At 49.8% G+C, this 13,181-nt stretch overlaps 1 protein-coding gene across 1 annotated transcript; it reads right to left on the minus strand.

Moving 5' to 3' along the window:
- Positions 1-1,934: 1,934 nt before the first annotated feature.
- On the minus strand, positions 1,935-4,237 carry GPR25 (G protein-coupled receptor 25). Its single transcript, XM_019430982.2, has one exon. The coding sequence runs from the start codon at positions 3,950-3,952 to the stop codon at positions 2,849-2,851; it is 1,104 nt and encodes a 367-aa protein (XP_019286527.2). The 5' UTR covers positions 3,953-4,237; the 3' UTR covers positions 1,935-2,848.
- Positions 4,238-13,181: the final 8,944 nt, after the last annotated feature.

Genomic DNA, 13,181 nt, shown 5'->3' on the forward strand with positions numbered 1-13,181 from the left:
AAAGGAATGAACATTTTGGGGGGATGGGATATGAATATTTTTAAAGCTGTGGATATTGATTGACAAATTGCTTACTTCTTTTTTTAAGTAGGACTACCCTTAATTTTTTTTTTTTTTTTTTTTTTTTGAGAGAGTGTGTCTGTGCACCTAAGTGTGGGAGGAGCGGAGAGAGAGGGAGACAGAGAGAATCCCAAGCAGGTTCCACGCTTAGCATGGAACCCATCTGGGGACTCCATCTCACGAACCCAGAGTTCGTGATCGGAGCCAAAATTAAGAATCAGAGTCTTAACTGACTGAGCCATCCAGGCCCCCCAACTGACAAATTACTTTCTAAAAGAATCTGCCACTTACACACCTCCCAGCAATCTGTGTGGGAGTACTTATTTAACCCGTTCTTTCCTGAACCTGTGCCTCATCTGCCTCAGTGGCAACTGGAAGTTTACTGGTCCTCTTTCATTCCTGAGTATAAAAGAAAATTGCCAAGGGACACATGGCAGACGAATTCAGTGACCTACCCAAACGACGGAAGAGAACTTTCTCTCCCCATCAGCCATAGTTCTGCAGTGGGAGAGAAACACTGAGTTTCAATAATTCCTGCAGGGGGGGCTATGAAAACTCAGGCATGGAGAAGCCTTCTTCCTGCCTGCCTTCAGGGAGCCCAACTGGTAAATCAGGAGAAGTAAATTGGCAGGAGTGGAGGCGGGGACTCACTCACAACAGCCTCGTCGTTGGACGTTTTGCCACATGCAGACCCAGACGAGAGCCGGCTCCCCCATCCTGCAGCCCCACCATATGACACAGAATAATTTCTTGCCCAGAGAGGAACGGTGAGGATGACAAGAGCCATGATATACTTGAGTTCTTAAACCTTAGTGTGTCTGAAATTTGTCCCACTGGCACCAGCAACCCCACAGGCTGCAAGGCTTGTGACTCTCTGGGTATGTGGGAGGAAAGTGGTTAACGTTTCTCAACAGCCTCACCTGCTAGGGGCAGCTGACAGGTGGGGTCAAGGTGGAGTGTGCATTCAATGCGCTCTAATCCAACAGCCCCAAATGCTGAACGCAAATGCAGGTATTAGGTAGGGGGTTAAGCAGCTTGAGAATGAATGCCCAGGATACAGACGCAACCTCACATTGCCGTGCTGATCTGAGTGGACACTGCCCCCAGAGCCTACAACTTTATGATTGGCCTGGTGGGGATCTGGCTGGGAGGTGGTTTTCAAGAATTACATTCCTTTCCCTGCCCCGACTAACATTTCTTTAGGCCAAATCCCCTTAAATCAAAAGTACACACACCGAATTTCCAAACCCTCCAGAAACCTTAAGGGGTAAGTTATAGTCAGAAAATGGATAGATGGGCCCAAAAAGGATAGGAAAAAATGCCCAATACATACTTAAAATAGCACATTGACAGATACCCTTTTTCAAGTGACACCTGGCTGGCAGACGCTCTTAAATCTGTTTTTATTCTCCCCGTAACCTTCAAAATGTGAAACGTCCTTTAAAATAATAAGAGTAAATGGGCGCCCGGGTGGCTCAGCCGGTTGGGCGTCTGACTTCGGCTCAGGTCTCACAGTTTGTGAGTTCGAGCCCCGAGTCAGGCTCTGTGCTGTCAGCTCGGGGCCTGAAGCCTGCTTCAGATTCTGTGTTTCCGTCTCTCTCTGCCCCTCCCCCTCTTGTGCTCTCTGTCTCTCAAAAATAAATAAATGTAAAAATTTAAAACAAATTGAAATAATAAGAGTAAGTGATTTGCTGCCTTTCTGTAGGATCACTGCACCCACAGGTGGTACAGGTCTTTGACCTCACACCAAATTCTGATCATCCTGAGGGCAGCCTCAGCTACTGGCTCGAATTTTGTCTGGTGCAGTATTGGATTTGCCTCCTGATGCTCATTTCACTCCCATTGCTCAAGTAAAAAAAGACACGGTTGTCAGATTCAGGCTAGCAACAGTGTTTATTGAGAAAGGTGAACTGATGCAAGAGATTCTGGTGTCCCTGGCCAAGTGACAGAGACTCTGGTGAACGATTTCAGAATCTTCTGTCCAGAGGGAAGGGCCGAGATACTTTCCAGGGTGAGTCCTTCAGCTTCGTGGGAATGGGGAGAAGATACAAAACCAGGGCAGGCCAAGCACATGTAGGGAAATTGTCCGGAGGGATAAACTGGGCAGCTCACGCTGGGGCTGGTTCCCATGGCTTTGGTGAGCTTTGAAAACGAAAGTCTGAACTGATAGTGACTAATGATACAGCAAAGACAGCTACAAAGATGACTAAGTACGAAAGGGCTGTCGATTCCCACATTCTATAGAAATTTTGGAGAATGAGCGGGCCAGAGAGTCCGACTTCGAGAAGGTATTTCTCAGAAGGTAGTAGCTATTTGTAGGGGTTCAGAGAAAGCATAGCCGGAGACAACAGTCACTCTTGGGGGAGTCTGGGTTTGGTATTCTGGCCAGTGTTATTCCCGATGGGGCAGAGGAGGAAACCCACTTCTCCTTCTACTTGGCGAACATGTATGTGGGCGTCCAGATTGCTGTCTGCACGGTCTCATAGGACCTTTATGGGACTGGAGAAAATTACCCCCCCCCCCCCAAGCCCACTGGGCTGAGAGAACAGCTGGTCTCAGCCGACTGGTTTGGGGGCGGGGGTGGGAGAGAGTTCAAAAGGCGCTGAGGTTCTGAGAAAGCTAATGAAGGAGACCCTGGGAGTCCAGGCAGCGCCGGCTGGGGCGGCCCGCAGCCAGCAGAGAAGGCATGTCTGGGGAAGCCGGCACCACCCCCACCCCCCACGCACTCCCGCGGGTCTCGTCCCCCCCCGCGGGCTCCGGGGCCGCCACCTCCACCGGGCCGGGGCGGCTACGGCACTGCCGAGCCAGCGTTCGCCGTCCGGGCTCGCTCCCAGCTGCCGGCCGGACTCCGGAACACTGAGCTGTCGTCCCTGCAGAGCGAGGACACCGAGCTGCCCCTGCGCGCCGGGCGGTCGGCGCGCAAGCAGACTCCGCGCCAGGCCCGGGCGCGGAACGAACGGTCCAGCAGCAGGTAGATGAGCGGGTTGGCGCAGCTGTTGACGAAGGCCAGGCAGGTGGCGATGCTGAGGCCCCAGCGCAGCGCCAGCAGCAGGCCGCAGGGCAGCGGCACCGCCCCCAGGCGCGCCAGGTGGAAGACGGCCCGCAGGGCGCCGAAGGGCAGCCAGGAGCCCACGAACGCGCTCTCGACGGCGAAGATGATGCGCAGCGAGTTCCTCCGGGCCCGGCCCAGGTGCGGCGGCCGGCGCAGGCGGCAGGAGATGCGGCAGTAGCAGACCAGGGTGACGCCCAGGGGCAGCACGCAGGTGAGCAGCAGCACCAGCAGGCTCAGGCCCTGGAAGGCGTCGGAGGGCTCCTCCCCGCACTGGCTGCCCCCGCCGCCGGGGAGGGGCTGCAGCCCCCGGTAGACCAGGGAGGGCAGGCCGGCCAGGAGCGCCACGGCCCACACGCCGCAGCAGACGGCCAGCGCGCAGCGCGGGGTGCGCAGGGGCCGCGCGTCGAGCAGCTTCACCACCGCCAGGTAGCGGTCCACGCTCAGGCCCGCCAGCAGCAGCGCGCCTGCGCAGCGCGTGCCGGCCAGCGCGAAGCCGCTGAGCTTGCAGAGGCCCTCGCCGAAGGGCCAGCGGCCGCCGCTCGCCGCCGCCGCCGCCCACAGCGGCAGCGTGAGCACGAAGCCCAGGTCGGCGGCGGCCAGGTGCAGCACGAAGGTGTCCACGAGGCGCCGCGGGCCAGGCCGCGCGGCCAGCAGCCACACCACGAAGGCGTTGCCCAGCAGGCCCACCACGAAGGCCGCCAGGTAGAGCGCGGGGATGTAGGCGTAGCCGTAGGGCAGGTCCGGGGCCAGGCAAGGCTCCAGCTCCTCCAGGGCGCCGGACCCCGAGTAGTCCCAGGACGCCGTCCCGGGGCTGGGGCTCCTGGGCTCGGTGGGGTGCATGGCGGGGGCCGTCGGGCCTGTGCCGGACGCAGCCTGGGTGCGGGCTCTCCCAGGGAGAGGTGGGGGGTTGCTCTTCACGGCCGGTGCCCAGCACCTCCCTTCCTGCCACCCTCGACCCAGGCAAATGCGTGGGCAGGAAGGTGGGGGAGGAGGGGGTGGAGTGGGAGGGGCAGGCTCGTGGGGGTAGAGGCCTACGATTTGGGGCTGGCCCCAGGGGAAAGACGGGGACCTGGCGGAGGGGGGCTTCACAGCTGGATCCTCCGAGGACAAGGCCTCGGGGCTGGGAGACCCGCTCTGCCCCCCCCCAGGGGTAGTCTGATGTCAGGTTGCAACAGGTGGCGGGTGCCCGAGAGCCTTCCTCCCTTCTCGTCCCCCACTTCGCTCCTTCCCATGCTCCGCGCTGCTGCTTTCTCTAGTTTTATTAGGGGCGAGGGCCTAGAACCCCAGCTGAGGGTTTTGTAAGGCTAGTGCCTCAGCCTGCTGCGGGCCCCCCCGTCCTCTAGGAAAGAGGGGTTCTGCTATCTGGTGTGCAACGGGGTCGGGGTGAACCGGGGAGCCTGTGGCTTCGGGGCCTGCCTCCTAAGCAGGCATCGGCCATCAGAGCTCTTCAGCTGTTGTAGGTTCAATGTCTTAACTCAAACAGTGGCTTTTCTGACCAAATCAAGTCTTCATGGAGCCACGTGGGAAGGTTTTCAGCTAGAGAGGGAGAGCTACCCAGCTAGAAAGGATCAGAGCCTGGGATTTTAATCGCAGCTCTTCTCTATCTGCCCTCATCTGGCCAAACGTCCCTATTAAGCCAAACACAGAAGTAAGCTCAGTACAAAAGATGAGTCAAGATGGTACCCAATTTCGCCGCACATTAGTTGTCTTTAATTAGGAGTCAGGAGTTTAGAGGAGGATGAAATCCCTTACCTACTGAGGGAGTCAGGGGAAGATTCATGAAAGGGTGGGAATGATGCCTGACTTTGAAAGGAATGGTGGCCCCAGGAGAGGATGGGTGAGAGAAAGCTCACCCTTACTCCAGAAGGTGCCCTTTCTTCTCCTCATTTTGTTTTGTTGATGATTTCCTTGGTTGCGCAGAAGCCTTCTATTATGGTGTGCCCTTTCTACATCAGGGATTTGGGGCAACTCCAGTTAGGTCGGGATCCTTTTTTATCTTTTCAAAAAGTTTTTATAATTTTAAAAATTATTTTTAATTGGATTATTTGTGTTTTGTGTTTAAAGTATAGTTGACATACAATATTAGATGAATTTCGGGTGCACAACATAGTGATTTGACAATTGCATAGTGCTCACCACGAGTGTAGTTATCACGTCACCGTGCAACATTATGACAATATTACTGACTATATTCCCTATGCGGTACTTTGCATGCCTGTGACTTATTTGTTTTATAACTGGAAGTTTGTACTTCTTAATCCCCTACCTAATTTGCCCACCCTCCAACCTTCCTCCTCTCTGGCGACCACGAGTTCTCTGTATTTGTGAGTCTATTTCTGTTGTTTATTTGTGGTTTTTTTTTTTTGTTTTGTTTTGGATTCCACATATAAGTGAAATCAAATGGCATTTGCTTTTCTCTGAATATTTTACTTGGCAGGATCTTGGTCTTTTTTTATGGCTGATTAATATTTCATTACATAGAATTAGCGTATACATAGAATAGACAGTGCGTGTGTATATATACTTACATATATATGTATATATACACACACACCACATTTCCTTTGTTGATTTGTCTACCAATAGACACAAGTTGCTTCCATATCTGGACTATTGTAAATAATGCTGTAATGAGCATAGGAGTGTAAGTATCTTTTTTAATTAGTGCTTTCATTTTTTCTGGGTAGATTCCCAAATGTGTGGTATTTCTGTTTTTATTGAGGAAACTTCATACTGTTTTCCATAGTGATTGCACCTGTTCGCATTCCCACCGGCAGTGCATGGAGGTTCTCTTTCCTCCACATCCTTGCCAACACTTGTTATTTCTTGTCTTTTTGGTATTAGCCGCTTTGACTGGTGTGAGGTGATCTCTCGTGGTGTTTTTGATTTGCAATTCCTTGACGATTAGTGATGTTGAGTATCTTTTTATGTGCCTGTTAGTCATCGGTATGTCTTTAGAAAAATGTTTGCTCATGTCCTCTGCCCATTTTTTAGATTGGATTCTTTGGAGCGCCTGGGTGGCTCAGTCGGTTGAGTGTCTGACTTCAGCTCAGGTCATGGTCTCATGGTTCATGAGTTCGAGCCCCGCCCCAGGTTCTGTGCTAACAAACAGCTCAGAGCCTGGAGCCTGCTTCAGATTCAGTATCTGCCCCTGCCCCCCCCCCCCCCCCCCGCCCCAGCTCATGCTCTGTTTCTCATAAATAAATGTTAAAAAATTTTTTTAAATTGGATTATTTGTGTTTTCTGGTGTTGAGCTGTAAGTTCTTTATGTATATCGGGTATTAACTCCATATCAGATACATCAGTTGCAAATGCCTGCTCCCATTCAGTAGGTTGCGTTTTCATTTTGTTGATGGCTTCCTTTGCTGTGCAAAAGCTCTTTATTTTGGTATGGTCCTGCTTGTTTATCTTTGCTTTAGTTCTGGGTCCGAATTCTTCCTAGCAGACATCCCTCCCATGAGATGCTGTGCTGGAACCCATGTTTCAATATGTGTGCTCTCCCAGACCCCACCACACTGTCACCAGGAGCGAGTGACTGACCCATTGGGTGGATTGTCAGTTTTATTTGATTCAGTTCACTTAACAGTGAGCTCCTTCGTGTGGCAGGCACTGTTTTCAGGCATTGAGAGAGAGATGCCACCTTGACCTTGGAAGTTCGTTGTTTAGGCAGGGGAGATAGATACATATACAGTATGTGCAGGGGCCAACCTGCCAGAAGTCAAACTGGTAAATGTGAAAAGCAAAGTTCTCTTGGAGCTTAGAGGAAAGAACAGTTACTTCTGATGGGAGGGGGTATCAGAAAAGGTCTTCCAGGAGACGGCCCTTGAGTTTAGGTCCAGGAAGGAGCTGAAGGGTGAACAGAGCAGCAGTACATGGCCCAGTGTGACCAGAGCCCAAGGTGGGAGGAGGGTGGCAGGAGAGGAAGCAGGGAGCAGATCACAGGGTGATCTTGATATCATTCTGTAGGTAGTGGAGAGCCACTGGAGCTTTGAGAGTAGGGCATGACATCCATCTGTTTTGAAAGGATCACTGGCAGAACTATGGATTGGACAGGGTGGAGGCCCAGGCCCCAGAGTGGACTATTGTGATTATTTGTGTGGGGATAGGGAGCATATGAAATAGATTACTGGCAGTGGGGACAGAAAAACGAGGATCTGTTCAAGAGATCATTGTAACACTGTGGATCTCAGCAGAGAGGAGTCAAAAGATGGGTCTGGGTGGCTGTGTTTGAGAACTGTATGAATGCTGTTCATTGGGCCCGGGAATACAGAGAGGCTTGTGTGTGTATGGATTCTGTTTCTTGTTGATTTGAGGTCGGGTGATGAAATCATGTATGATCAAACCGGAGCACTTCTGAGAGTGAAAAAGGATCTATGGTAATTAACTCAGGCCACAAACCAGGACTGTTCTGGGCAAACCGGGACATATGGTCACCCTAGCTTGAGGTCCCTGTGGCCCATGGGAATGCCCAGGGAGTGGGAAAAATTACGGAGAGTTGGGCATGTCTGTGTCTAGGCTGTTCTTGTCAAGACTGTTTCTGCCCAGCCAATTACAAGAGGGGGACAGGCACGCAGGAGAAGAGGCCAGGGAGTCGTTGGTTTCTGGCCCGTCCCTCCATGGGCATCCCAAACCTCAGGCTTGAGTTTCCTCTGAAGACCACCCAGAGAGGGTGAGAACCTGTGGGCTGCTGGAGACTCAGAGCAGTTTTTCTAATGTCTGGTCACACGGTTGCTGGTGAGTGGCACTGAGGCTGGGTGGCCTAGGGGGCCTCAGCCTCCTCCCCTACAAGGCTGGCAAGGACAGCGCTTGCTTGCCAGAGCCTGGGGACAATCGGGGATGGGCCCGGTGCTGCTGGACTTCACCTCCCCTCAGGCACAGTCAGTCTGGGGCAGAGAAGGCATGAGTGACCGTGAAAGCTAGAGATGAATGGGCCAGGAAACCACCAGGTGAGAAAGAAGAATGGGGCAGGGGACTGAGAGGGAAGCCTAGGCAGGGGATTGAGGGGGAAGGAGAAGTAGGTTGTTTAGCAAAAACAGAGAGATTCTGGCTTCCTGGGGCTATGGTCTCATACCCGAGGGAAGTCGTGGCCTAGAGCCACGTGGTGGATTCTCTGTGCCATGGCCAAGTCCTGTGGGCCTTTGTGGACCTGTCTGGAGGGGAGGAGGCATCAAAGACCGGATAGATTTCTATCCAACTTTCAGTGACCAAGGCTAACTAACTCCACGATACTCTCTCTCTTCTCCTCCTCAGGGGGACTCCCCACAGGATTAGCCAACGAATAGAATATTCTTCCTGCTTAGCTGAGAATCTTGGCCAGTCTCTGACAGGTGTCAACAAAGCAAAGCAGAAGTGGTCTTCCCTCGTTCTCCGTCTTGCCCTCAGGAGCCTTCTCTGGCCTCCGTACCTTATGGGCCTTCCTCTCTCTGGACCGACTTTGTTATGTGGGTCAGCCTCGCCTTGCGCATAGAGCTTCTCTCTGTCCATCACCATGATTGGTACGAGCCTGAGAACAAGCTACGTAACAAAATACCCATTGCTTTGAACTAGGTTACTTTCAAGAGTAGGTTCCTTTAATTTCTGCCCTTTTATGAGCTATATGTGTAAGCTCTTACATCTTCTCCCCCGCCAATTTTAATTTTTCCGTACACAGGATTTTAACCTTTAGGGAAAATTTTGAACGTTATATTTGCCTTTTTCATGATAAAAGCCATATAACTAGATTGCAGAATATAAAACAAGCCAAGTCCACTCAGGCCTGGTACTGCACTTTGGTGAATTTCTTTCCGACCAGAGAAGGAGAGAATTTATTTGTAATCCCATATTCTTAGATTTTTTTTTCACATTCCATTTCAGAGGTTCTCCACATATTTTTTTACACAGCTACTTCAGAGTCATTTGTAATTAGAATGTACATACTTTTATAGGCTGCTTTTTTCGATTAATGCCATATAAATCTGCATTTTTCTCGGCTGCTTCTAATACTTTGATTTTGAATATTTTGGATTTTTCTAGTGTTGTTTTTTTGTTTTTTTTTTTTTTTTGCTGTTCTAGAAATTTGTAACAAATAGTTGCACTTATGAACTTTTTCTTTCACATCGTTCTCATGATATAAGGTAAAAGTCTGAAAATGGCTTGATATAGATGCTTATAGTGACAGTCATTGCATGGCATTGTGCAAGGGTAACAGGTTCAACATAGTCGTGTCAGAAATATTCGTCAGCAAAATATACTTTTTTCCACTTTAATAGGTAATGGGGTAAAAGTGGTTCCTCATTTTAATTTACATTCCCTTGAATATAAATAAGATTCAAAGTCTTTCTGTACTTAATTCCTCTTATGTGAACTGTCTAATCATGTCCTTCATACATTTATCTACTATAATCTTATATTTTTTATTTATATGAACTATTTAGTGTTAAGCATTATCCCATTTATTTTTTAATGTTTATTCATTTTATTTTTATTATTTTTTATTAAAAAAATTTTTTTACATTTATTCATTTGTGAGAGACAGAGAGAGACAGAGCACAAGTGGGGGGTGGGCAGAGAGAGGGAGACACAGAATCCGAAGCAGGCTCCAGGCTCTGAGCTGTCAGCACAGAGCCCGATGTGGGGCTCAAATTCACAAACTGTGAGATCATGACCTGAGCTGTCAGATGCTTAATCGACTGAGCCACCCAGGCGCCCCCTGTTGTTTTTAATTTTAATTTTTTTAAATTTACATCCAAATTAGTTAGCATATGGTGCAACGTTTCGGGAGTAGATTCCTTAATACCCCTTACCCATTTAGCCCATCCCCCTGCCCACAACCTCTCCAGTAACCCTCAGTTTGTTCTCCATATTTATGAGTCTCTTCTGTTTTGGCCCCCTCCCTGTTTTTTATATTATTTCTGTTTCCCTTCCCTTACGTTCATCTGTTTTGTCTCTTAAAGTCCTCATATGAGTGGAGTCATATGATATTTGTCTTTCTCTAATTTCACTTAGCATAATTCCATCCACGTAGTTGCAAATGGCAAGATTTCATTCTTTTTGATTGCTGAGTAATACTCCATTGTATATATATACCACATCTTCTTTGCCCATTCATCCATCGATGGGCATTTGGGCTCTTTCCACACTTTGGCTATTGTTGATAGTGCTGCTATAAACATGGGGGTGCATGTGTCCCTTTGGAACAGCATCCCTGTATTCCTTGGATAAATACCTAGTAGTGCAATTGCTGGGTCGTAGGGTAGTTCTATTTTTAGTTTTTTGAGAAACCTCCATACTGTTTTCCAGAGTGGCTGCACCAGCTTGTGTTCTCAATAATGTTTATTTATTTTTGAGAGAGAGAGAGAGTACAAGTGAGGGAGGGGCAGAGAGAGAGGGAGACACAGAATCCGAAGCAGGCTCCAGGCTCTGAGCTGACAGCACAGAGCCCGACGTGGGGCTCAAACTCACAGACTGTGAGATCATGACCTGAGCTGATGTCGGACGCTTAACCGACTGAGCCACCCAGGCGCCCCAAGCATTATCCCATTTAATTCCAATATTTTTCCAGACTTTTTTCTTAGCTGTTTTTCTTTTTTCTTTTTTTTTGGTTTTACATTTTCTTAAGGTCAAATGTGTTGCTCTTAGCAACTTCAGAGTTTAGAATGTTACTTTTTCTTTGATCTGAAAACATTCAATTGTATTCTTGTTAAAAATAATTCTCTAGCATCTTTTTTAATCTACCTAAAGTGTAATTTTTTTTTTAGATTTCTGTCCAATTTTCCCAACACTGTTGAATTAAAAATACTGTTTTAAACCCTGCGGTGTTGTGATGTCAAACTTATTAAATACGTATCTTATATGTCATTGTGTCTGCTTGTGGTCAGTGAGCAAACAGAACAGGTCAGATTATTAGCGGCACGAGTCTGGCTTCTGCATCACTTCATAACGTGCCAGCGGGGCGATCTTGGGCTCCAGTTTCTACATCTTCAAATGGGTGTGATTCTATGTACCTGATTGGGTGTCGTGAAGGTCATACTAGCCCCAGCGGAATGAAGGCCCTGACCCCGAGTGGGGGATCCGGTAGAGGCCCTCCCCTCCCTATGGGCTCTGCACCTGCACCCCCAGCACACTGTGTCCCAGCCTGCGCCGCGTCACGGAAGACTGCCCTTGTGTTCACCTGTCTTGATGCCAGACTCGCCTCCTCACGCCGCTTCTCCTCCCCTCCAGGACATGATGCTTTCTTTGCACACAGTGGGTGATCAGCAAATAATTTTGGGATTGCACTGGGAATCCAGGAGATAATCCCCATGGGGGGGGGTGGTGTCTTCAAGCCTTAGACAACCAGAGCTCCCTGGGCCTGGCGTCACCGATGGTGAATTTCACAGAGTGACAGAATGCTGCAGACAAACTGCTGACAGGACCAAAGTGCAGACAGATGGCATTACGCCAGCGCAGCTGTGGCCGACAGGGAGGTTAACGGTGACGACTCCGCGTGCTGAGTGGGAGGGCGACCTTGAAAGCCATGTCTCCTTGGGCGTCCACGCCCTCTCTTGCTGAGTTATTGAATTGGGAATGGGGAGTCCTCTGTTTTACTCACTGTTCCTGACTGGTTGCCAAGATGAGGTTTCCCATAGACCACATCCCCTTGAGCCCCACAGGAGAAGCTTGTGTGTGTGTGTGTGTGTGCGCGCGCGCGCGTGTGTGTGTGCGCGCGCATGTCAGGCGGGAGTAGTAGATTAAAAAAGGCAAGTAGTAGATTAAAAAAGGCTGCCCCTGCCCTGCAGCCTAACCACCTGAGGGATGGCGGGCACACACCAGGGAAGGGACCCCACCCTGGATGCCAGAGGCCACGCAGAATGTTTCAGATGTTTCTTTCCGAAACTTTCAGATACTAAATCTGGGGTGGCCGGGAAAAGACAGCGTCTGAGTTAGACATGAGTGTTTGGGTTCCAGCCCACGCTGCTGAGGGGTGACTCAGTGTGAAAGCCTTGTGGCCCACAGCTGTGTAATGGTCCCCCGGCCTGACACCCCCCAGACTTCATTGTTGATCCTTAGGAGGCCTGGGGGAGGAGTTAGGGTGGAAGCGGAGGGTGAGGGGAAGAGTGTGGCTTTCAAGGAAAGTAAGGCTCCCATCTATCTGCCCTGCCTCGCAGGTTTCTACAGCTCAAAGGTTCAAGGCAAAAAAACCAACCCATCAGAAACTTAAAAGACCAGCAGCAGGGAAGTCCCTCAATATAAAAATGGACCCAGAATTTGTTTGGAAAGGAAGTAACATTTTCTCTTTGCAATGATTCTGCCCACAGAAGCTTCTAAACTGGGACTTGCCATTAACTTTTCGGTGACTTCACAGAAAGCTGGAGTGGGAACGTTAGTGTGCATTTCCAGTCATTCGCGGCAGGAATTCAGCAGTGTTCCCTGTGCGTGGATAGGGATGCCCCACCCCAGTGCTGTGATTCCACCACTGACCAGGGAAACCAGTTTCTAAGGTCACCTTCAATTCAGACTGACTGTAAACAGCCCCTTCCTACCACGGGGCAAGCACCTTCTTTCTTTTTTTAAAATTTTTAAAATTTATTTGTGAGAAAAAGAGAGAGAGAGAGAGAGAGAAAGAGAATATCCCAAGCAGGCTCCACAGTGTCAGCACAGAACCCAGTGCAGGGCACCAACCCAGCAACTGCCAGACCATGACCTGAGCCGAAATAAGAGTCGGCCGCTTCATCAACTGAGCCACCCAGGCGCCCCAAGGACTGACTGTCTGTCTGTCAGGCAGCATTATGGATACCAAGATTTTGACATGGTGCTTCCTCTCAAGCAGCTCACACACTACCCGAGAAAATGAACTATACATGTTTGACGTGAGGCTGACTGTGATATCCTGCCTTCTATCAAGGTCAGAGCAGGTCAGCCTCTCTGGAGAAGAGGTGTGTGTATAGGAAGGAGCACTTACAACACGGCGAGTGAGACCGTTAGTATTCCCAAGTGCCAAAGGGTTACAGTTCACAACACCCCAGCCCCCTCCTCTCTCACCCCCATCATGATACTTCTCGTGATTACTTTGGATGAGTTACCTTGAAATGTCGATTTTTTCTGAGTTTTA

The sequence above is a fragment of the Panthera pardus genome, unplaced genomic scaffold (genome assembly GCF_024362965.1).
Source record: "Panthera pardus isolate Hobbes unplaced genomic scaffold, ASM2436296v1 HiC_scaffold_21, whole genome shotgun sequence".
Taxonomy (NCBI): domain Eukaryota; kingdom Metazoa; phylum Chordata; class Mammalia; order Carnivora; family Felidae; genus Panthera; species Panthera pardus.

Excerpts from the sequence above, each read along its gene's own strand:
- GPR25 (XM_019430982.2), bottom strand. The coding sequence starts at position 3,952 with ATGCACCCCACCGAGCCCAGGAGCCCCAGCCCCGGGACGGCGTCCTGG.